Source organism: Rhynchophorus ferrugineus, unplaced genomic scaffold (genome assembly GCF_030347505.1).
Source record: "Rhynchophorus ferrugineus isolate W39M unplaced genomic scaffold, kcgeb_rfMv2 rfM3, whole genome shotgun sequence".
Classification (NCBI taxonomy): domain Eukaryota; kingdom Metazoa; phylum Arthropoda; class Insecta; order Coleoptera; family Curculionidae; genus Rhynchophorus; species Rhynchophorus ferrugineus.
In genome coordinates this window covers 60,949,474-60,975,641 of record NW_027472582.1, presented here as the reverse complement: position 1 = coordinate 60,975,641, position 26,168 = coordinate 60,949,474, and the positions used below count along the sequence as shown (strand labels likewise).

The 26,168-nt window shown below is 30.9% G+C and overlaps 1 protein-coding gene across 3 annotated transcripts in view; it reads left to right on the top strand.

Moving 5' to 3' along the window:
* The window catches only part of dysc (whirlin protein dyschronic), a 346,867-nt gene that overhangs the window by 93,629 nt on the left and 227,070 nt on the right, over positions 1-26,168 (top strand). For all 3 annotated transcript variants that reach the window (XM_076398877.1, XM_076398878.1, XM_076398876.1), the window contains exon 3: positions 7,075-7,407. In XM_076398877.1, the coding sequence (XP_076254992.1) occupies positions 7,075-7,407 (333 nt within the window). The remainder of the gene's footprint in view (positions 1-7,074; positions 7,408-26,168) is intronic.

Genomic DNA, 26,168 nt, shown 5'->3' with positions numbered 1-26,168 from the left:
TATCTCAAGATCCTGCATCCAATAAATCATCAACGTCGATATAGTTATGGTCGATATAAATTGGCAACTTTTTCTGTAGGGCTTCCAAGTTCCCATCATACTGAGTCTCTTTTTGTAGATGCATTAATATATCACTAAAATCTAGCTTTGTATGGAGAGACACCCCTCCAGATGCGAGAATTTATCCCAAATTTAGATAAAATTGATTTGTAACAATAATTCAATTTCACTATTTAAAACAGACTAATAAAACCATATATCTTAGATTCGGTTATAATTTTTTCAACCAAATTGATGATCTTGGACCGCTGTTTTTGAAGTTTGGAGAATAGCCAGAAGTGCGATGGAGCTAAATCAGCGAAATAAGATGGGCGCGGAATGATAGGAATTGATTTTTTTATTGAAATAAACAGATTGTTGACTAGCGCTTTCTTTTTAAGTAGTTTATAAATATTAACATAAATATAAATAATATAGTTCTAATTATGTATTAAATTACGTTTTTATTAATTTGTTTTATAATTCCTTACAAGGCTAATTCCAAGCAGATTAATTGATCGCATTACGTTATGAATGTGCAATATTATTTCAATTAATGCTAATGCTCGAACTGATGACATTACTATGGTCATATTCAGGGTTAAAAGGGAGAAAATAATCTAGATGTATAATTTTAACTGGCCTACAATGCCAAACCAGTAATCTCTCCAAATTATAGTACTCTTTCTGGCAAATTGCCTAGTTTGTTTGCTCGTGTGAATAACTTCAAGTTCTACTTTAGGATTCTTATCATAGTGGCCAAAAGTTTATAAAATATAGCACAGGGGAAGCTTAATCAATGACTGCATATTGAAAGAAAAATCTGTGTGTGTATGTATATTATTGTTATAGTATTTTGATGGGATGGTCAATATGGAAATGTGGACGACGATGTATGATTTCTATGATATTGTTTCGGATTTATAAAAATAAATTACGCTCTTCTTGATGTTTATTAAATTATGTTGATATCATTGTGTTTTCTAATATTTTGTACAATGTCTTAAAGGCATAGGTAAGAACGGACACCAAACTAACAATTATTGAGCTAGATAATGGTAGAAAGAATTACTACTGAAATAAGAATATATGTTGGGTTTGAGAGAGTCCTTATCTTTTATTTAAGAACAGTTTTTATATATTATTTTGTTTTCATTAATATTATATAAGCTATTGCAAAAGTTTGTGTGTTGAATTTATAAAAAATCGAAATATTTGATCATGTAGTTAATAGATAATTGTAGATTCAGAATGAAACCTAGGCTAAAACTACACAGACATAGCTCATGCTTTTCATAGAGAAGGTTTAGTACCTATGCAACTCATTTGCTATGCACGCACGAATAACATTTTTTCGAATGAGACTTAGAATGATTGAAGGAAAACAATTTTATTAATCATCGAAAGTGAGGTAGAATATGCTTTTCAATCAAATTGAAAATCTATTTGGTTTGGTTATCGTTTATTTAGGATCTGAGTAATGCGACTATTGTGCACTATTTTATCAATATTTTATTTATTTATCAAAAAAATGAAATTATGTTATTTCCTGATGACACGTTGTCCCATAGAGCAGCGGTAACTCCCGCTTTTATGTAGCAACAACATCCTTCTTATAAAAGAGAATATTGTTCTTACCTTATTCGGCCCTAGTTCTGTAAACTTCTGTACTCTTACCCTGGCCGCAAGCACATATATATCGATGTCTCCAAATCTTTCAGTGGGCAGGGTTCAGTAATGACCGCTGAACTCTTCACGATATTCAAAGCTTTATCCTACATCACAACACAATCCTTCAAAGAATGCCTAATCCTGACCGACTCCCGAAAAGCTCTCGAATGTTTCCTGGAACAACATTCAAATGTTCAACCATCCCCTGGTTACCAACGCACTATCAATTATCCGGAAGCTCTATTTGAATGGGATCAGGATAGTTGACTGTAGATCCCTTCTGACATTGGTAACCGGGAAACGAGCGCGCGGTTTGTGCGGCTAAATCGGCAGCCTCATGTCCCATTCCCCATCACGGATGTTTGCGTCCATACTGAACTTATCCCATTCGTTTATTGTATCACAAATAACGAGGTACAATGTTATTGGACACAGGAGGTCAACAAAAACAGGTTCTTTGTAGTTAAAGCTGATTTTGTCTCCTTTTTTCGCGTTCTTTTCTTTCGTCACCATGTTTTGGTTTTGTTACTGTGCCCCTATATCAGTCTACCACATACCGAACGACTCTCCAGAGCTCATCCAGATTAGAACTAAGTATGAGCTGCAAACTTTTAGAAATGCCTTGACAGGAGAAAATACAGACAGGGAGTCTTCTCGTATTTCTACGAGAAATAGATTTTCTCCATACAATCTAGCCTATGCTAAGTTTAGTGTTACTGATAAAATACCTTTACCACTTCGGTTAGGTGCTGATGTGTGCAGTTTGGATAGAACCTCTACTTCGTTATGGTTGTATTTGTAGTCCTGAATTTGAGTCCATATTTAAAATGTATATATACTATTTATACCTTTAACCACCCTGCTTGTGTTATTAATTTTATTAATTTATTATTTTATATATATACTTTATGTCTCTTCCCGTCCCCTTTATATCAACACCGCATTATTGTATAGTCGCGAAATGATGACACCCGTCGAAGTGAAAAAAAATTAACATCGTTCTTGATAGATTAAACAGTGTCGCTATTTTTCAAACCCAAAGCATTTATAAGGTAGAGATATTGCTCTTAAGTCTTATTTGATAATTTTTAATTGTTAAGACAGATGGATGAAGGGTCTAAAAAAATTGAAGAAGACAAAGATTAAAGCTATTATTTTGAATGGAAATTGTTTCGAACATGATACAAATTCCGAAATCTTACTATTTTTCTATTTTTAGAAGGTGAGAAATCTCGTAAAGATACGTTAAAACTTTTTTTATCCGTTATTGAACTGAAATTTCCTCTCCATCTTTCAGCAAAAATGTACGTAGGAAACTTAATATCAATATCAAAAAATATATCCTAACTCGAGAATATTTTTCTTCTATTATGTATTTTCTAGCAAACATATTGGATTTCAAACGATATAAATTGAATGTTTTTTCGGTTTCAATATTGACTGGATGAGGAGAGATGCGAAGCACTTTATGTCAATGGCCTGTGACGTTCGATTCAGTAGAAAAATACTTCTTCCGAAATGTTTTTCAAAACCATTCAGTCGCCCCGAATATTAAATTAAAAATTAAATGAGCCGTAGGTTTTCAGTAGGAAAAAAGGGCAATCGATAAATCTGTTGTGACAAAATCGGTAAAAAGCGACATTTTATGCCGGAGTGATTAATTGTGTAAAGCTTGTAAAGTTGTTTTTTTTGCCTGTCAGTATAACGACAAATAAAATACCCATCGAAATATTGCCATATTTTGCAGAACGTATTCTAAGCTAGTAAATCGAAATTTTATTATATTTAACTTGAATATTTGAGGTATTATTTAGTGGTCATGTCGAATTCACAGACGCAGAATCCCCTTACAATGCGCTGTCCTCTTGCGAGATATTCTCCATAGCTACCGTTGATTGACATACTTTTCGTGTCCTTCATTTTTGTTGAATTTACGTACTGTGCTAAACAAAAATAATATTTCATTTAAGCTATCTTTATTAATTTTATTATATTGTATTAGTACATAGGCAATTAAATAATACAAACACATGTGAGAGATATGTTACACGTATGGGAAACAATTTTTGTAGAACTCCAAAACAAGCGGTTTTTGTCCCTTAATTGCGGGAATAAAAAAGTAATTGGTTGCCAAGTCAGGACTATATGGTCGGGTAACCGATCAACCTTGTTATAATCAGTAGTGGATATAAAATATTTGTCACCGTCGCCAGTCAGCTATTCAAATTTTCCTTAATGACTTCTGCTATTCGATTAAATTAGAAGCTTTAGTATGAAAAATCTATCTTTCAAGCAATTTATGGTTACCATCTCGATAGCACGATTCATTATTTGATGCTAGCAACGAATTGACCTATTTTTTGGTATCTTCATAAGAACTCCCGCGTTTATGTAGGAACAACATCCTTCTTTACAAAAGAAAACATTGTCCTTACCTTATTCGGTCCTAGTTCTGTAAACTTCTGTACTCTTACCCTGGCCGCAAGCACATATATATCGATGGCTCCAAATCTTGCAATGGGCAGGGTTCAGTAATGACCGCTGAACTCTTCACGATATTCAAAGCTTTATCCTACATCACAACACAATCTTTCAAAGAATGCCTGGCAATTGCCTATGTACATTCTCTCAAAAAACAAAAACATGTGAGAGATATGTTACACGTATGGGAAACAATTTTTGTAGAACTCCAAAATAAGCGGTTTTTGTCCCTTAATTGCGGGAATAAAAAAGTAATTGGTTGCCAAATCAGTACAAATTCAGACATTTTCAATGCATTGAACATTTTCTGAAAAACACTTTTGTGAAATGACACGTACTGAAAAGTGAAGCTTAAGCATAAAGTTGAACACAGTAACACCGTATGTTGTAAATATTATAAAATAAATTTATAAGCCTATAATATAAAATAAATGATTCCTGTAATTCTTATTAAGTGTTTGAGATTCCTTTTCTCTCGTGGATGTATATAATAATGTTTTTTTTTACTTCTATAAGACAAAATATTATTAGGCCATATTTACCGCTCCTTAAATTTACCGCCCTGGGCTTCAGCCTAATCAGTCCGCTGTCAAGTCCACAAATTTTTGACGAACAAATGGTTGTACCCTCTAGAATTGAGCATGCTACGTCGCTCTAAAAACGTCCAGCTCTAACTCTTTGCTTCTTATATATATTTGCTTCTTTATATCTTATATATATATATATATAAACGCCTTCTGTGATCTTCTATATTCTTCCACCCAAAAGGTCGATTTCGCTACAAAAGTTCGTGAGGAATTCGTTTACCCTTCCACCGAACCATTACAATCAGCGTCTCTGAATTTGTTCTTTAACTATGTACTGATCGTCGCACCTTAAGCCTTCATTTCTAATACAATCTCGTAGGGAAACATGTAAAATGTTCCATAAGCATGGTATAAGACTACTTTCCCACTTATATATATCAGATTGTAACAGTGCCCCAGTTTCGGGATTGGCAATATATGCGTTCAAAATGGGCGGACTGTAATATTTCGTCTCTTCCACTCGAACCATTGGTGAAGCAAAAGCTCCTGCAGCATGGCCGATTCGGCTTATGTCAATTTATTCTTCTGTATTATTCGAGTACTTGAACACCTGCACTTTGAGATTTACAATAGTAGGCCTTCCTCCAGTTGTTTATACTTTGGTTTTTTCTTCATTAATTTTCAAGCCATATGATTTTGCAGTGAGAAGTAAATCATTGAGAATCCTAAAGGCCTCAAGATATGTATCAGCGAACATTAAATCCGTCTTGGCATGAATAATTAAGTTTATCAATTTATTCCATTATTCCAAAAAAAGTTTTAGAGTAACATTCGTATTGAATCTTTTGTTCAGCTACCTCTAATTGTTACTGTCTTCCCCTTTATCCCACTGTCCAAATCCAGATCCTGCCAAGTTATACTGGGTTGTTAAGCATAAGTCGCTGGGACAGAAAATATATTTACTCAGTCCCATCTTCTAAGGGGTGATCCTCTTTCTAAATGTCGTCTCTGTGGTTTCCAGTATGCCATTTACTCTTAGGATGTTACTCCTGGACTACATTGAGAATCGAACTTAATTTACCTCACTGCCTATCAGACTTATTCATCTCGGAAGACCTACCTAAATTCCCTAGATTGTTTAAAGTTCTTAATCTACAACATATTGTTGCTATCCAAATGTCATATACCTTGTACATATTTCTATATACATATATATGTCCCTTTTTACTCTGTGAAACTTACATTGTTGCATGTTGTTATATGTTATTTTTAATTCACACATATATATATATATATATATATATATATATATATATATATGTATATATATATAAATATATATACATATATATATATATATATATATATATATATATATATAAATATATATATATATATATATATATATATATATAAATATATATATATATATATATATATATATATATATATATATAAATAAATATATATACATATATGATATTTTACATTTATATTATCACATTTATTTATATTTTCATTTTTATTCATATATAAATTAATATACAAATAAAAAAGTTGCTTTAGCTTAGTAGTATTATGTTTGCAAAATATCATCTAATATAACAGTATAATATATATCACCTATTTAATATGTATGTCATATCAATGGCTTGCTATACATTTATTTATATCTTATATATTTTTATATTTATTTTAACAATATCAAAAAAAAAAGAATCTACTGCTTTCTATTAAAACACCGGATTAGAGCAATCAGTAATTTTCATTAAATTGTACCGGTTTACACGCCGGTACGGAGAAGATTTATCGTTAGCTATAATTCAATCAATAAAATTTATGTTTTGCATAAAGCGATTAAATGAATTTCCTCAAGTGTTGTCACATCAGTAATAGTTTACCTAATGGAGATTTAATTGCTTCATACCGGGTGCCCTAATATTGGGTATTTATGCAATACATACTCTTATTTAGCGTTTATTTTAAATCTAATTTTAATATGTTTTGGACTAAAATTTTAAACCACTAAGATGAATTCCTGAGATAACGATCTCTCGATTGCTTGTAATTGACAATGTTGCACTTGTAAATCACTTTATAAAGTTCGATTTGTTTTGATGTTAGTAGGCCATGATGTCAAACATCTACAAAATTCTCCAAACATTAGTGAACACTAATTAGAGGTTATAACTATCAAACGTTGTAAATCAAAATTTAGTTAAAAGTTAATGGGGCAACATTGTGAAGTGCTGATGTCATAATTTTGATGATGTACATTGGCACATTTATTGATTAGACTAAAATATATTTTTAATTGAATTATGCACAAATGATTTAATACCTATGTTGATTACAGGTACTTACCTTGGTTCGAATCCGAACTTCTCCAGCACTCGCACGCCTTCCAACAACAAGAAACGGCCCATCTCGCCCGAACAAGTGCTCCGATTGTTTGGCACCGCCAATCACAATGCCACGTTGTCCAAGTCGAATCCAGAACGATCGAGACGGTCGCCAGTTAGTAGCCCCCCTTCGACCACCCACAATTATCGAATGCCCATTTATTCGCCTTCGATTCACGAACTGGCCACCAGGACAGTAACAATGGTTCGCGATTCGCAAGACGGCACTCACGGGTTCGGTATATGCGTGAAGGGGGGCAAAGAAGCTGGTAAGTGTAAGAAAACCGGTGAGTCTCTTTCTATTTTCTTCTTCCTTCCATGTTGTAGTGTTTTGTTTGTGTAATCGTGTTGCTTTCTATAGTTTATAAACCATCATTTTACCAATATGATTATATCTGTGTTTTCAACATTTCTATTGTTAACTGGCTAGTAATGATTATGTACAGAAATATTTAAATAAGAATAGATTATAATGTTTATGAAGAATATTATTGATTGTTCAGTATGTAAAATTCCTATATATATTTAAAAAAGCGATCTATCAAGTCTGTTATTAAGTAGTAATATTTATTCGATATTCTTATGGGTTTCTACATTATTTTGATATAAAATATTGAAAATTGGATTCAATAATTAACCATATATAAACGTATAACAAAATAAGGTTACAGAGAGGAAATATATGTATACAAATTGTACACATGAAAAAAATATTTGTAAAAAAGTGTATATCATCACCACAATACTAATCTCTTCAGTGATTTTTTTTGCGAAATTAATTGTCGAGCAAGGAATATTTAAAACAGTTGAATATTTGCGTAGAGAACACACATTCGATGCTTGTTTCTTTCCATTGAAACTGTAGGCATCATAGCGTTTTAAGGATTATAGCGTATTAATAATCGCTCCTAAAATGACATATCGATCGAAAATCGCGTTACTTTTTACTAATCCCCTAAGTTGGGCATGTCGATCGGGATCTGTAATTTTAAACTTTCCTAATAGTCACCCTGTATTTATTTCTTCTGTGCGTATTATTTCCACAATTTTGATATCAGTGATATATCAATTTTAAGAAATAGACTGTGCAAATATTAACATTGTTTGGAGAATATTGAATTATTGCTAAAATATAACATCAATTTTTGTTATAAAAATAACATTATTGAAAAAAATTGCAGCATCTGTTACATGGTAGAGAAGTCTATTCTTCTTCATCTTCCTCTTCTTCTGCTACTTCCTGAAATAGTAAACCACCCCGAAAGATTACTAATTATTAACAGTTAGTGTTGTAGGTTGGTCAAGTGTTCAAGGCGACAGGATTTAGGCTTATGATTGTTTATAATTAAAACTCTTCATAAGCCAAAAGCCCAAAATAATATAAGCAAAATCGTCCCAGTCACACTAGTAAGAAGGTTAGGTAAGATTGATTGTCTTGGATCTGGGATGTTATCTAAGTTGATCACTCGCCAGCCGGTAGGCTTAATGTAGAAGTTCGGAGCCTATGTTAGGAAGTCGAGAAATAATCCTAGTTGGTAAAAAGGAGATTTTAAGATATTAAGAAGCCGGCTTGGTAGCGCAGTGGTAAAGGCGATGGGATGGTCTTCCTACTGTTGCGATAGCCGCGGGTTCGAATACTGCTGGGCATGGTCATAAATTTATGTTTGTGATAGTTTAAAATTTGTGAATGTTCTAGGCAAGAGTGTTAAATCCGACAAGGAAAATGATCCCAGTCACGCCAGTAACCAAGCTGGTCAGTCGTCAGTCGGTAGACTTAATGCTGAGGACCGTGGTTCGAAGTCTACGTTAAACTTTAGGCCCAGTCCAGATAAACCCATAATTGGTAAAAGGAGACTTTAAAATATATATAAAGAAAGACATTAAGAATACTATTAAAACGGTAAACACCATGCGAAACTGAAAGTTTGCTTATTAAACACATTGATAAAGGTTTTAATTGAATCATTTTTGATAGAACAGAAACGCGGTTTGTTAGGTTAGTTATCAATTGCGTTAAAGTTGTCTAGTGGCCAGCATTCAGCAGTAATTACAGTTACCTGTTGGACAAAAAAATTGATTGCTGTCAAACTCTCATAATAGAAAAAGAGCAGATTGCCAACCCAGTCCATTCAGAATAACACTTTATTTATCAAATATTAACTTTTTGTAGCAAGGCATTGATAAAATGTATATTCTAAGAACCGTTGATAAATCGTTGTTAAATAGATATCTCAGTGAGCCATGTTAATATATAGTCATTCAATAGATAAATTATTCATTAATATTCCAATTAGCTCAGACAATTTTGAAATACGAAAAAAAAAAATGCGAAATATCACTTTCATTGTACCATACAATAATAATATCATATTATGTAGTAATTGTGAAAACAACATAAACGTAACAAGCTAATAGCTTACAATATAAATAAAATAAACAATACCCATTTTAATTTCGATCCAACGTATCTTTATATTGAATTTTTTCTTGTTTGTTGAATAATGTTATGAGGATCATTCTGGAATAATAACCGACGAAAATTAATATTTACATAATATGTGTCCATAAGAAACACTTAAAGTTGTTATTATATATATGCTAAATTATGTTGACTGGATATTATAAATTGCTCCTATATTTTTTGTTTATTTGTTGTAGATATTAGAACAGTATTATATTTTCTTTTTTATACCATTTGCTACTGATATTACTTAAAATTAAAGGAAATTTTCTAGAGTTTCATAGATCTTCATAATAAAGCAACATGAACAACATACCGAGCACGTTTTGCAACAAATGATACTATCCGCCTAGTATTTCGCAAAAACCTTAAATTTGCCATGAATCTAGTAAATAAACTAAGAATGCCTCAAGGAAAGATGACTCTATAATTTGTATTAAGTGTATCGGACATATATGTATAGTATGTATTACTTTTTTAAAGATATAGTTAGAAATATATTATTTTTATATAACTAAAAGGTTTTATTAATTAATTTAAATGTTACTAATAAATTTTGTGATCCAAACTCCCTTTGTACATATTATTTCAAGTAGTTTTGAACTGAACATATTGTGTATAATGATAACGAACATAATTTAACATAAACATCAATTTATTTAGGAAATCGAACATTTCTTCTACTTGTTATTGGAACGAAGGGGCAACTGTAAATCAAAGAATATTACGGAACATGACAATAAATTAGAATACGTCAAACTTCATTGGTTGTAGTTTATTCAATCGATGTTCTATTTTCTGCTTTTTTATGATGAAACTTTTTGATAGCGGATATCAAAAGCGGGGAAACTTTTAGTCAATAAATGTTCGTTCTTACTTGACTAGCGTGGGTTTTCAAAAATAGTCACCGATTTATAAACGTATTCACATATATAATGTCATGTATTTGTAGTAGATGGTTATTAATTTTTTAATAAAATCTATATAATTCTCAATGTTAAGTTTCCGAGTTATCTACTTATATATGATTCATATATGTTTTGTCTAGTTAAATTTAATAATAAAGTAATTAACAGGCAAATATTATAAAATAAAACTGTTAAACTCTTGCTCAAATAGTCGATAAGATGACGAGAATACGAATAAATTAAAGTTGACCTATAGAAATCAAGAATATTGACCACTAGTGGACGTGAGGAGACATACTATAAACAGTCTGCAGAGGGTCGGATAATTTAGATCAGATTTCAGAATAACTGTTAAAAGAAATTCTAGTCTTTAATATGTTTTCTTTAAGTAATCATTTAGTGCGATCATATCAGGAAAGAGATTTGTTTAAGCAGATAGCAGTTTTATGAGAGTAATATCTAATAAACTGCGGTACCTATTCCGACTATCCTATATGACAGAATTAGAAGGAACACAAAAACATCCAACTTATTAGTGTTCATTCCTACTATTTTATCGCTAAACTAGTTAGTATAATAATAAAAATGCCCTTTTGTTATCTTTTCTGAAATTGTATTGAAACTCATGGCAATAGAGATAGTGATAATGTTAACTTTCTTTTAAAATTTGAAGAAATGAAATCAGTTGTTTTCCTGGATGCCTATTTGTTGACATAAAGTGGTCAGTAGATACGATTATATTTTTGTGCATTACCGAAATTGTTTTTCAATGTCAGTAGAGAGTCAAAGAAAACAAAGAGGCTCAAGATTAAGCAAAATCATTAAAATCCTCCTGTGACAGTGTTTTATATAATAAAGCTTACATTCAGAGGGACGATGCCGCCAAAATTAAAATTCTGGATTTGCCGAAACTCGAGACAAACTCGATATGGAGCCTTTAAAGCATGCCAATAATGTAAAACTATAACTATAGTTAAAACATAAATAAATTTACCATTAAAACTATTGCTTTAGTGAAAAGGGAAAAAATAATTCCATAAATGAATGAAACACAAAATCAAAATGTTATAATAAACAATAATTCCATTAACAAAATACAGTAAAATAGAATACTACCAGTTACAAGGGAACCTATGACGTAACATGCCTGGAGCTTTTTAGTGTCTATCGTGTCAAGTGAATGACTTGTTTTGTTTCTCGTTCACAATCAATAAAAAAATATATATATGACGTTTTTCCTGTTTGTTATTCTCGATGATATCACACAACGCTTGGAAAATCTTTTTTTATTATCTATGGAAATGAGCACTATAACTAGACGTAATAAATTTACTCGTTAATGTCCATTTTTATCATTGATATTAACCTATTTTCGTTTCTCCACTTTTAACTTTATTTAAAAAACTAAAATATGTTTTACAATATTATTTTTGTTAGTTTTAAAATCGAATGAATATTTTAAAGATATTTGTTTAATTCAGATAAATAATTTGTTTAAATATATATTAAGAGAATAAAAGATTACGCGACATTAAAAAAGTTAAATAAATTTTCAAATAAATTCACAATTTCGTTATACTCATAACTCGCCAGATTTATGAGTTCCTTGTATTCCCTAAATTAAAGAAACAATATCCCAAAGCGATATTGTTTTAATATATATTGAAACAATATCACTTTATATCGATTTTACATATTTATATTTTATATAAATATTAGGAAGATTGGGCATATTTCAGAAGATCTGAAATATATTTAAATGTTTCAAGGACTAAAAAGAAAAAGGTTAAAGTTGTATGTTAATGGAGATTACTTAGAACTGGAACTGGTTATTATTTTCTGATCTCTGTAGTATTAGCATTTTTCATTTCACTGTCAATATATATTAGAGTCTTATTTTTGTATTTATAGTACAATAAAACTATGCTACTAGTACTTGCATGTATTCCGATATTTTTTTTAATTTAAAAAGGCATTTACTAAGTAAAATTAGTACATATATATTAAAAAATAATTTTTTTATAATTTTCTACAAATTTCTTCTATTTTTCTAACAATCTAGCAATACCATGTCGAAACAATGATGTTGGTTTGGCAGCGATTCAATAATCAATCCGTTTTGGCACTTTCTCCGGACTTCTTCTTGTCTTCGAACTTTGTTGGCTTTCCAGGTGATCCTTGTCACTGACATCAAAATTACCATTTGTACATAGTTGAAACCGAATTTGATACTTGGGATGTAACGGAGCAGCATCAATATATGTTTCTAAAATTGTTTGATGGGTTTCGGTTGCAGATTTCTTCGAATCAAATAATAAATGTAAGGTCAAAAAACCTTTCAAGATTGGCATCTGTAAGATTAAATAACTCAATAATAATAAAAAAACACCCATAAAGTAATAGAGAGTCAACTTAAATGGGATCTCTGGCGAAAAGTTTTGCTTTGCCCAATATCCAGGTGGGGTCTTATCGACTATTCAAGTAATTTGATTGACCAATTTAAATGTACATTATAAGCACCTGTCAAAAAACATTTCTCTGTGAAGACATTTGATTGGTTCTTTGATAAAGTTTGCCACGCAGGTGCGGCACGTGACATCCCTGACGTCACGTTTAATTGATCAATAAAATTTAAATAAAAAACAATTTAATTTCTGAAATAAACGTATTAATTCAATAAAATGTTTATAATCTTATCATACCTTATTATTTGTAACATTCTATCTGGAAAATCATTATGTAGTGTACAATTAAAATATATTAATTTTACATTTTTTAAAGATATTTGACAAAAATATGTTATATTATCATATAAAAATATATTATCAACGTGACAATATCGCGGGATAAAAGAAAAGAATTTAAAATAAAGAGACCTATTGACAGTATAATAGAACAATTTTCTGGGTCATAAAATATTACCTTGACTCGTTTATTCATATAGGAACATCTGGAATTGAAGTTATAAAGTTATCCCCCGCTAGAATAGAATGTACACTATTTAAAGAGCCCACATGTTCTTCATCTGCATAATTTCCTAAAGGGCAATGAGATAAAATAATTAACTTATGTTGAGCGCTTCAAATGATTTCTAAAACATACTAGCCGAGGATGTATATTCCTGAATTCATGAGCTAGATCAAAAAAAAAAACTATCTTGGTTAAGTAGCCTTAAGCTATTACATTTATTTGGATAATCACCCTTTTTTGTCTTTAATGAAATGAATCCCTCAAGTTAGTTATTAAATTGATGAAACTTTAACAAATTTGTTCTTACTTGGGCAATAAATTTTACACCAAAATTCCTCGTGTATTGAATATCGGTCTTCGATCGTCCGTATCTTCGATCTATCGTCGGAATCCTCTCTTAATAAATTTGCATTCAGGAGCTGTTATTTTATTGGAGCTGTAACTATTGATTGATCCAAGGAGAAATGTATATAGCCATTTACATAGCTTTTTTCGGAAGGGTATTATTTTCTAAAATCAAAAAATAAATATTTGATATTTATATATATAACAAAACATGCTGTAACGATCACAAATTTCTTTTATACTCCAATCGGTTTAGGATTTTTAACATTATCAACCATTTTTTAATGACAAGCAAATACTTCTTCAAACGAAGTTAATTCTCTATTTCTCTGTGTCAACATCATCGAATATAATAGTTAATTTAGGTTGACAATGCTACATTGGCTAATAGATGTTACTGACATATTTTATATAAGGTCTGAATATATAATCCTTCATATTTTCTATTAATAATCTATAAATTGCTAATACAGTAAACAGACATCCAAATATCGGGTTTCCACGTACTCTCTTATTTGTGACAACCGGTCGATCATTACAAAGTGCATTGTTGACACCAGGATATCCATAACATCAGTCTGACATCAGTATTATTAGATTATTGGGCATGATGGATTGTATAAACTGTAAACCTTATTCATAAACCTGTTTGACATTTGTTCCACATTAATTGAAACTAATAATTATAGGCAAACTTCTGATTAAGGCCATCAAACTAATTATTTATGTTTAAATGATTTATGAACTTATATATTATCATTATGAAATATATTTTCAAGGTCTAATATTCGATAAATTCTTAAAATTAATTTCAGAATTTAAGATTATATTTGAGATTTAAATTTGTGTTTCTTTCAAATGTTTTTTCTTTATAATGTTCTTTAAAATTGTCTAAAATTGATATCATTTTAAATAGAAAATGTTTAGAAAATAGCTCTTGTATAATTTTATTCTATTTCATATTACTTTATTTATTGTCATTAAATATTTAATGTACTGTTTTATATTTAACCGTAACAATAAACGCCCGACATTATAATTCTTTCGCGGTTTCACCGGTAACAAGCCCAGCTATATATTTCTATAATGGATTTTTGAAGTCCGCTTCAGAATGGATTTTTTTAAAACGGTCTCTATCTGTAAGTTCTCAAACATAAGTGGAACGGGGAACATAATAAAGCAATAAAACGAAAATTTAGCGCAGGAAATCATTTTTCTCAATTCCGAACCATTCGAAACCGAAACGAAATATGTTCAAATAAAATATCGCATTTACCTTGGCAATTTTAAAAATAAGGAGAAGCTTTTCACAAAACTAATTTAAAATCGTCAATGAAATATACTTTTTTCGTCTTTTCGATTTTTTCATCATCGGATTATTTGAAGATGCGGTAAAACTATGTGACGTTACCAAAATTAATATAATGAATAAAATATTTTTCTATTAGAATTGAGATACATCCAAAATGCGATTTTAAATTATGGATTATCATGTACTTGATTTCTTGTCTTTTTTTTATTCTTTTAATAGTAGAAATCATATAATAATACTTATTGCTCACGGGCAGATTATTGACGTTCTAGGAGATTAATAAAAAAAATTCTTTTAGCTGTTTAACTGCCTCTATCTAGAAAGTCTAATTCTTATTTACCCCTATTTAATAACTATTTGAATCGCTTGATATGATTGGTAATACATCTATTGACTGGTAAGTTACCAATTTAGATAGAATACCGAAAAACGCCGAAACCAAAAAAAAATAATTGTAAAAAACATTCTCTATTAAATAGTCTTGTGATTAGCAGGATTTGGGTGGTTGCTTTTTCTCGATTCTTACATTGATGGCTATGAAATATAATAAACACCATAAATAATAAATAGACGAAAATAAAATAAATCATAAAAATAGACATCAATAAAAATGAAAGTCGGAAAATTATAAATCGCCGTCGTCGTACGTCGCTGTAAGTAGCAAATTCATTAATAAATAGGATGTAATAAGCAAAATTGAAATGGAGGTGACCAAAACAATTGACAGACATTCAGTGGCAATTCCTGGGAATTGATTGATCAAAGAGAGATAAAAGTAAAATACAAGCAGCAGAGATAAAATACTTCAGAATTCAGGAGTGAAACAAAAATAGACAGGATGAAAAATAAAGAACTAAGAAAATACCTTAGTTGAATCAGTGGAAGAATGCAGGAGAAAACTCAGTTGGTGGAGACATTTACAGCAGATGGAGGATATAAGACAGGTAAAAAGAATATGGGAAGAAACCCTAAGAGGAGAAAAATGAGAGAACGACCTAAGTAAACCTGGGATGAATATATCAGAGAAATACTTCAGAGGAGAGGAAAATTCCCGACCGAAGCAAGAGGACTAAGCAGCAGGAGAAAAATCTATGCCTAGAATGAATCGTAATTTAGTGTCATCATCACACATTATACTTTCCATTATACATATTCAAGTTTGGTAAGAATATGTATTTATAGAATTTTAAATGAAATAATAGATATTTATATTAAGTATCTGGTTGATTTATTGTTTCTCAAATTTCTTCCTAAATATTTTGCTATCTCTTTTGGTTGTCATAATGTTTGTTTCTCTATAATTGTAAGGATTATCATATTAGTTGTTCAGCTTTTATTAATCAATGGTAATTCGTTTTACACTCAGTGCAATAATAACCGGCCGCGAGATGAAATTGTTACGTATGTGTTAAGATGGCGGAGAGAAGTTTTACTCTCAATGAACAAACTGGGGGTTCTGCGCTTAGTGCTACAGTTGCAGCAGATATGTGTCGAATGAGTTACTTATTACAGACTTACGGCATTCTTTATCTAAACATTCTGCCATTTTAGCTAGTCGTTGCAAAAAGTGGAAGTAAAAAATGCATTTCCACCATTACGAAATTTTCATAGAATTTCGAAAGAAATTCATGAAAGATTATAGAAGCAACAAAAACAATATATATTGTCACACAATCCATACATGTTTCACAAGACTATTTTATATATCAAATAAAACTATTTAAAATTATGAACCCTTTAGCAAATAAATAATGTTCTAGAAATACTTCTCGCTTTTTAATAACTCCTTAATATATGAAAAAAAAGCCAGCCTGTTGAAGCATAACAGATAATAAAGATAATAGTTAATTTTTGCTATTTTGAGATGGGTTGGTCAACGGTTCAACAAGTCGCCTCCTCTTTCCTTGAACGATAAATGTTTTAAAGTAAATTGAGTGTTTTGTTTTTGAAATCCTCTCATAAATTTTAACTTACATGTTATCTTATTTAGAATAAAGGGAAAAATTATTGTTGTTGATTTTGTATATCTAAACGTACAAAACAAGCCTACCTTAGAAAACGTACAGAGTCTAACATAATTAATAATTTTGGGGTAAATAACGACATTTAAAGTACGACGACCAAACTTCTTCGTAATGTCTATATAAATCCATATTTACTAATGAGGTTCATTTAATATTAAATTTATTACATTATGATTACTGTTATTATTTCGATTAAATTCATCGCAAAGGGCTTTAAACCAGATAATAACATCTCCAATTCCATAAAGCAAACAAAAAACTTTTTAATAATGCCGCCGCGCTATCTTTCTCGGGATAGCGTCGCGCGGGATTAAAAATTCGTTATTAGAAGCGCCCATAACGAGGCCGTTTCACAAACACGATTCGGCTTTTAAATTGCATTCAACTTTCCATCGGCTTAAACGCCAAGACATTTCGGTCATTACTAGAGGAATAAAAATAACTCGAGTGGAAACGCCTTTATTACCGAGCACTTCGGTTTTTTTATGACTGTTGTTAATAGTTTTCATAATTTTGATATAAATGTTTCTCATACATCAAAAAACACAAAGTTTTAGTCGATGTATCGTAGAATCAATCGATGGTGTTTTGGTTAAGATCAGGTGATGATTGCAATAAATAAAAATATTGTTTTATAATAATATAGGATCGACAGTTTTAGAAGAAATGAAAGCAAAAAATTAAAAAATTTGCCATATTAACTCAAACACCTATCAGAAGCTCTACACGATATTGACAAAACTTAACATTTCCTGACTGAAATAACGATTTTAAAAAGAAGTGACTGAGTATCCCATGAAATATGGCAGAACGTTCAAGAAAATCAACCAAAACGTACTATCAGTATAACACTTAAAGGCAAGAAAATTCAAAAAGAGATTACAAGAAAAGTGCAGGTAATAAGTCTAAAGAGTATTAATTAATTTTGATGAATTTACAACAGACGGTGCATGCGAATTAATAGCATCGGGTGTATTTGAATCGAACTTCATGTTGAAGCATCACTTTTAGGCTCTCTAAAGTCCAAGTCCAAACAAATTTTATGTGAATACTGATTTCGAAGCTTTAAAAGTGGCGGTTTTGACCCCAAAGATAAATTTGTATTCTGAACAGCTGCAAAAAAATGAAGATGAAGATTTGTAGGCATTACTCGATGATAATACATGTTAATCTTAAAAAAATATGAGTTCTCTTGAGTAACACCAGAAACTATTCCCAATTGATTTGGGGTAACATGGGAGTGACCCAAGCTTGAATATTTTGTGGTGTCCGAAATGAAAGTCGTTTCAGTCATTTGTGTAATGTTGTTTCAACGACAAAATCGGAAACATGATGAAAAGTAGATCCATTACGATAATCTAAAGCGAAAAAAATTACACTAAAAAGACATCAAGGGCAAAGCGGATTGTGCATGTCCCCAAGCTAATGCCCTGTATTTGGTGGGATCAGCCTAATGAAACCATAAATGAATATATCTATCGACTATTATTGATACACTGGAGTCGAGTAAAATGCGTTATTCTTCAACAACATGACAACGCTCGACTGCATATTCCAAAACCGGTGAAAACATATTTGGAAATATTAAAATCTCTAAACATAGTAGCGTTTCGCTTCTTATGACGATACCAAAAAAATGTTGATTCGTGGAACCCCTCAAAAGATAATCCAGAAAGATGAGAAATAGTAGCGGCTATCGATAGACAATACTTTGAATAAAATACATTGTATGGATGATTCACAATAAAGCGTTAAATATGCTTTAAACTAATTTATAGGCTTAATAGTGTTATTGAGTGTCGTGTCGTGTTTTAATTAAGTATCCCATATTTGCATATTTGCTAAGATATGAGATATTCCAAATTATATCAAAGACAAACCGGTCGAAAAATTGTACGATAATAATTTTAAAATATGTAAATGTATTTGATAGGGCTACCAAAATGTTAATTTTATATACTTGATAATAAATACAACACAAACAGGTTTAAATTATATAAATTTAATGATGGATGTTTGATTTTTTAAACTTTTAGCAACATAGTGGAACAAAAAACCACATCTAGTATTATACTAAAATACTGTGTAATATTTGGGTAAATAAATTACACAAATTATAATATTGAACTATATTTCGTGAATAATTTCGTGAAATCACTTAGTAAGTAATGGTAATCAATAGAAGAAATCAATTATTGGTATTATTAGATTATAAGTAAATTTGACGAGATGGTGCAACTTGAATACAAATTTTGTTGATTTCAGTGTCTTGATTTGCTTTCTGTTGATTTTAAAACTGATATAATTCGAATAATAAATAAGCGGTGTTGTAAGTAACATCTTTGCAAGTTACAACTATTGAGATGGATTACAATGCATTTTGAGAAGCATACAGCACAAAAGTTACTACTAGTTATTCATTGTTCCTTAAAGCCTTGTTTTAAGATTTCAGACCAGAGGCTAATTAGCGTTAGCGTCCCTACTAATGTACTAATTTCTAATATACTATGGGGCATTAACAATACCGGAATAACTTTGTTTTGATAAATTTGGCCCATGTTGATGTTGGATTTCTTTTTGTAGCCCCATAGTTGCACCTCGTAGATCCTTACCGGCCTCAAAATTTGTTTATATAATAACACTGGGTAGTGGACTGCTAATTCTGATTGACATTCCAGGATCCACTACATTTTTGTGAGCCACAAAATTGAATAGCGTAGATTTCTAATCCATTTGTTAAGCTTGCTGGTTACCAATGATACTTTTTATATTATTTCAAACAGACGTATACTTTTCGTCATAATGATGTTGCTAGTAAATAGTCTATGTGTTGTTTTTTATTATTAAGATATATAGAGCAGATGGGTGTGATCTTAAGACACTATCTAAAACTGACGCCATATTATTACTAAAAATATTGTCAACAAGATTTAATTTTTATTCGATGAAGATGATCAATTTTAAAAATTAATAAGATTAAGAATTCTAATTCGGACATTTCAATCTATACGGTCACTATAGACGAATTAAGAGATTATTGGTCATTTTGGATTCGATGCACTCCATTAGCGGCAGTTTTACTTATTTATGTGTCCATTAGGATGGGAGTGGGCACCCGAAAACAAGATACTGTCAAATATTGCGTTAAACCTCTGAATTGGGGGTTTAATTCTTGCACTAATTCTAGTTTTAGATCATTTTTAAAAATGCAATAAAATATTTATCAATGCATATTTAAAGTGCTTAAGCGCTTCCGGGTATGAAATATATAAATAATCATCACTAAATACATGTATATTATGTAATACGACCCAAATCATCCGGCCATCTATTTTAATGACTATCTGAATAGTGAACGAGTGATCAGTTGGTATTAGTTAAAATGATATTGTAAATAGATAAATAGGTTTAGGTATGTATTAAGCTAAATTGTGTATATAGTAGAATATAAATTACGTGTAGTAAATAAAGTCAGTTTTTCTTTATTTTTAATTAGTTATTACAACGATTATTATGTACATATTTTATTTTAAAACGTGTTTTTTTTGGGATAGTAATCTGGGAGAAAGAGGAAGTTTGATTATTTTGTACTTTTTAATGTGTTCCTTATTTACTTTTTAATGTCTGTTCAATTTTTATGTTAAAAATATTTTACTTTTTTTTAGCATTAGACATTTACTCACTAAATTACGCATTTATTTTATTAAGTACTACAATGTAAGTAACCAAGTAAAAGTATAGGCCGTATGAGGAAAAATATTAATTAAGAAACAATGATTGAAAATAGGGAACGTTTTAGGCCCTTGGGTGCGCCACTTAGATGATTTAACAAATGTTTGAATCAAACTAGAATAAAAAAGTTGCTACCTTCTTAGGAATCGAACTCGCGACCTCAGCGTGTGAGCTTAACGTTCTAACTATCACACCATAGAAAGAGTTAGTGCTTAAAAAGCAAGCTGAATTGTTTTTACAACTGAAGTACTTCATATTTTTCGTTATATCAGTTCAGCAATAACATTATACCTAAATAACTGATTATTTTAGATAAAATATGTCTGAAAACATTGTACATGCCATACTCATTTTTCTCGACTATATCTAAGGTGCACTCTATCGAATAAAAAAATAATTTTGAAAATCAGTCTATGAATAACCAGTCCGCTGTATATTGAAAAAATATATAGCGGAACATAGAACCTCCCCTTTTTTCGGAGTCGGTTAAACATTCCTGGATTCTTATTATTTTCTATTGTAAAAACATTTTCTTTATTGTTCAACATAATTAGAAATAAAATGGCCCATTCTCATTGCTGCAATTTATTTTTCTAGAAATGTTGCAACACATTTTAAGCATAAATATGCTATCTGAATAGTTTAATAGCGGATGTTTGGTAATTGTTAGGACGATCTCTAGTCCTGATGGTAATTTACGAGCAAATATACGTGGAACTGGCGGAAGAAAACCTGATTTTCAACAGCATTAGGCAAACGAACACTTCGTTAATATCCGGGGCTTTAATTTAATGAGTATCGTGTTGCATGCTGTTGAATACAATTTACAGCCTACCAAGTTAAATTATTGTTTACAATAAAAACCGCCGCAGTACAGGCCCGTACTAATGTTTATTAATTATTTTTGTATTGTTTGCTTTATTAGTTTTTATTTACACTGGATGATATTGTACTAATTATATTTATTTTGTTGATTCACGTGCAACTAGTATTTAGCAATATAGATAAAAAGGAAGTCATAAGATTTAAAAATAACAATTTTAAAAATTAAGGAAATTGTCTGTTCAGCCCTAAAGAATTATACAATTGAAGTTTGCACTAAAAAATTGTTTTATATCAAAGAAACCACTACGAGGAAAGCAGTAAAATTAGTTTGATTGTTCTTGATTTAAATAATATTACTAATTTTTTTCGGTATTTGGAAAGACATTTTTATAAATAGTCGAAATGAACAACATTGAAGACGATATTTATGGAATTAATCCCATACAAAAAACCATTCCAAATTTCAGTTTTTTACCATTCAAAGTGTAGTTTGGACACTAAAAAGAATGACAGATTTTAGTGTTACCAGTTATCAGTGAACCTTATTCGACAGAATCTAATATTGAAGCTGTAACAATACACCACAGAAAACATTATGCGTGGCAAGCAAGGCTATTTTTTAGTCATTAGCATCAAAATTTCCACTTTTGAAGCGTTAAAACCAATATCGACAATTCGAATATAATGGAGTAGTATCTCCATAAGTTTTAAAATGTCAAAAAAAGTAATTTATAAAAAATCAAACAATAGCCGGCTTGGTTGGCGCAGACGGCCTCCTACTGTTGTGATAGTCCCGGGTTGAAATCGTACTGGGACAAGGTTGTAAATGTATATTTGTGATTGTTTATAATTATATTTGTCAATATGGCAAAGATACTTCAGTGTGTGTAAAAGAGCAATTCATCTTCTAGGATGATATCTAAGCTGGACGTTATGCCGAGGACTGTAGTTCAAAGCCCACGTTAAGCAATTCGGATAAACTGTGATAAACAGATAAAATATTATTACCCCTTAATAAACCCTTCGAGTTTAATAGTTAGGTTACTACCTACTGTTACATTTACAAGTTTAAATTTACAGTTGCTTACACAGATGTTTCGCATGTTCGCCTATAGAGATGGCTGATCAAAATACATACAAACACCTAATTCGCACTAGAAAGGAACCTGCTAAAATACAATTAATAATTTCACAATTAAAAAAAAAACTAATAAATTTATGTTACCACCCTATATGAAATTATGTATTATTTATTATAGTTATTGGTTATATTCGATTTAATAAGATATAGATACATTATGTGCTCGACGAGTTAAAGTTAATGTAAGTTAGAATGACTGAATGTTCGGATTATAGAGATAAACTCTATAAAAAATAAGCGGTCAACTCAAAAATATACCCGCCGGCTTGGTAGGCGTAGTTGTCAATGCGACAGGACGGTCCTTCTACTATTGCGATAGACGTGAAATCGACTCTTGTTGTGATTGTAATTGTAAATATCTTTATAGGCAACAGTGAAAAATCCGACTAAGAATGAACATGATCACGCCAATAATCAGGCTGGGTAAGACCGGACGTCACCCAGGAGATCTCTAAGTTGGTCATTGGCCAGTCAGTAGGCTTAATACAAAGGACCATGGTTCCCAGCCTGCGTTAAATAGTAGATCCAGTCCAGATAAATCCTTGTTTGAAAAAGGAGACTCTAAAATATATTAAAAAATATACCCCTTTACGTTTTTTATCCCGTGTATCAAAGTAATCTTTGCTTTATATATAGTGGTAATAAAAATAACCATGATACCGTTTATTTATTAATTATGAAAGAGATTTACTGAACATATGATGTGCAAACATTTGTTAGTAGTACCAAATATACAAATTATTTCTATTCTGTATATAGCAGTGGAGGTGTATGCGTTAAAATTTGCATTTTTTCCCTTAAAATCGTATTAAAGGCGCATTTATTTAAGCAATGAGCAGCTCCAAAAAAGAGATGAATCAAGATGACCGATCCATAGTGGCGAGATTTCAAAGTATTGAGACACCAACAGCAACGTATAGGTTGAGAAGTGAACACTCTGTAATTATTACCGTTTCTTATTTTCCTCTTTTTCATATAAGTGCTAACTTCTAGTACTTGGCTGGTAACGAATATTGTATTGAAATATTTTCACATTTTCATAGTTATACTGCTTCAAGACGTTTTATAGTAAAAGCCGGTACAATATATTTTATTCAATATATTGTCCATCGATAGCCGCTACTTTTTCCAATCTTTTACGAATTTTTTGCTATCTTCATAAGACGCTGCTCACACAGGTCATGACTCATATATGCGAACAAGTAGTAGTAGTAATCAGAAGGAGCAAGGTCTGAATAATGCTTAAGATACCACTTTTAATACCATAAGCTTCAGTGATAGCCTTCAACCGATCTTTTCTACAAAATGAAGTAAAAAGTAAAACATTCCGTAAATGCGATATACTCGGTACAAATTAAGAAATGTTCAACGCACTGGAAAATTTGTGTCACCCTTCGACGAAATGACACATACTGGAGAATGGAACCTGTCAATGAAGCTTCAACATGAAGTTGGTTACAAATGTACCCTATGCGATTTAATACACAGTAACACCATCAATTGTATATTCTTTAAAATGTAATTTATAAATTTTTTCTACATTAAATTTGTCTACTTTTGATTTGTAGTTGATAAAAAAGTAGCTAGTTTCCAGAGTGGTATCTACTTTCGTAACAGTGTTACGATTCTTTGAAAGCTCATTTATAGTAAAGTGAGTTTGTTACGCTCTGATAATAAAATTAGAATTAATATTGTTACAATTTTAAACTTTGGTCAATAAATTTAAAAATAAACTTGCCGAGCGGTAATCAACGCTCGAAATAGAATAAAACAGAGCGAATTGGCATCAGGAAACCCTTTTAGAAATTATGTATACATAAATACAATTTTAGTTCCATCGTTGTCTGGATTTTGCGGACTGGCGACACGTATTGTTAATTTATAAGACTATCGTGTTGCATGCTTTTGACCCAGCTTACACCGTATCGAACCGAGTTATTGTTTACAATAAAAGTCGCAGCAAAACAGGACCGTAGTTATTTCCGCTGAAAAACATTCAGTTATATAATGTTTATGTGGGTTGTTCTTGATCTGGCCGAAAAATTGTCATTATTTACGAACATATCACCATGTTTAAAAACAGTTTTAAATTTGAAGTTATTACGGGGTTTATTGTTTGACTCTAAACATATTTACCACAATTTTAATAATGTTAGTTTATATGAAAAAAAATATATAGGGGAGTACAATCACATAAGATCGAATTAAATGAAACTTTATGTTTTGACAATATCTTCAGCATACGATCGGAAATACATTGAACTTATAAAAGTCTTTTCAAAATTTAGGCCGAATTTAGTAAAATATTAAAACATTTGATAAAAGTTTCAAAGAATAAAATATCATATAGTGATAAATCTTATTGCATTAATCATTAAACACATTAATATTTATCAAAATGCTTTAAAATGTTTACAAAATTACTCTATAGTAAGTCATAATTTCTTGTATTTGTCTTATGTATTCCATCTCTACAAATTATTTAGTTAGTTTCATTTTAATTGCATATTTTTACTGCATTTATGTATACGTTTTAAAATAAAATTAAATCTTTTTTTTTCTTTTAGAATAAACAGCTCCTCGTTATTTAAAGCAGCTGTAGCTGTAGTTGTATTTTTTCCTGTCAGTAGATGTCAGTAGATTTCCTGTCAGAACAACTTAACGTATCTTTGTTACTTGATTTACCAGTGTTTTCGGATAATTTATGTTCGAAAAATGTTCAGTGTTGCGGTGTGCAATTTACTGGTTGGATTCGGGATTGTGGTAGGGAACGCCATAGATGAGCCAAGAGTGTTTATTAATATCCGGACAAAATAATTAGGAGATGAAGACCTTTTTTAATCTGTATGCTGTTGCAAACTATACCACAGGACATTATGGTAGCAGAGCGGGAGTGGATCGACTATTATACAACTTATTCTGATGACAACCATATTTCTCAATATATTTGGTGGTTTCTAATATACCATGGGACATTTAAAATCATCCTTAAAATCCTATTTTGAACCCCTTATAATTTGTTATGGTCTTACAATTTCTAGACCGGTTTGAAGAAACGAAAATATACTTGCGAACGATATAGGAAAACGGAACGCATCAGTGCGTGATATTGAAGAATCGAGAGTGGCAATTTACTTGATCCGCATAGGGGAGAGTACAGCGTTCTCGATACACCATATCTTTTCGTTCACCTCTTAGATGGCGTATAGATAAATGCATTTTTTGTAAACACGGAATTAGTATTTAACTAAACAACACCGTGGTGAGTAGGGAACACAGTAGATCTCCAGACTGGATGAGTCTTCTAGTCAAAGTCTAAAATAATAACAA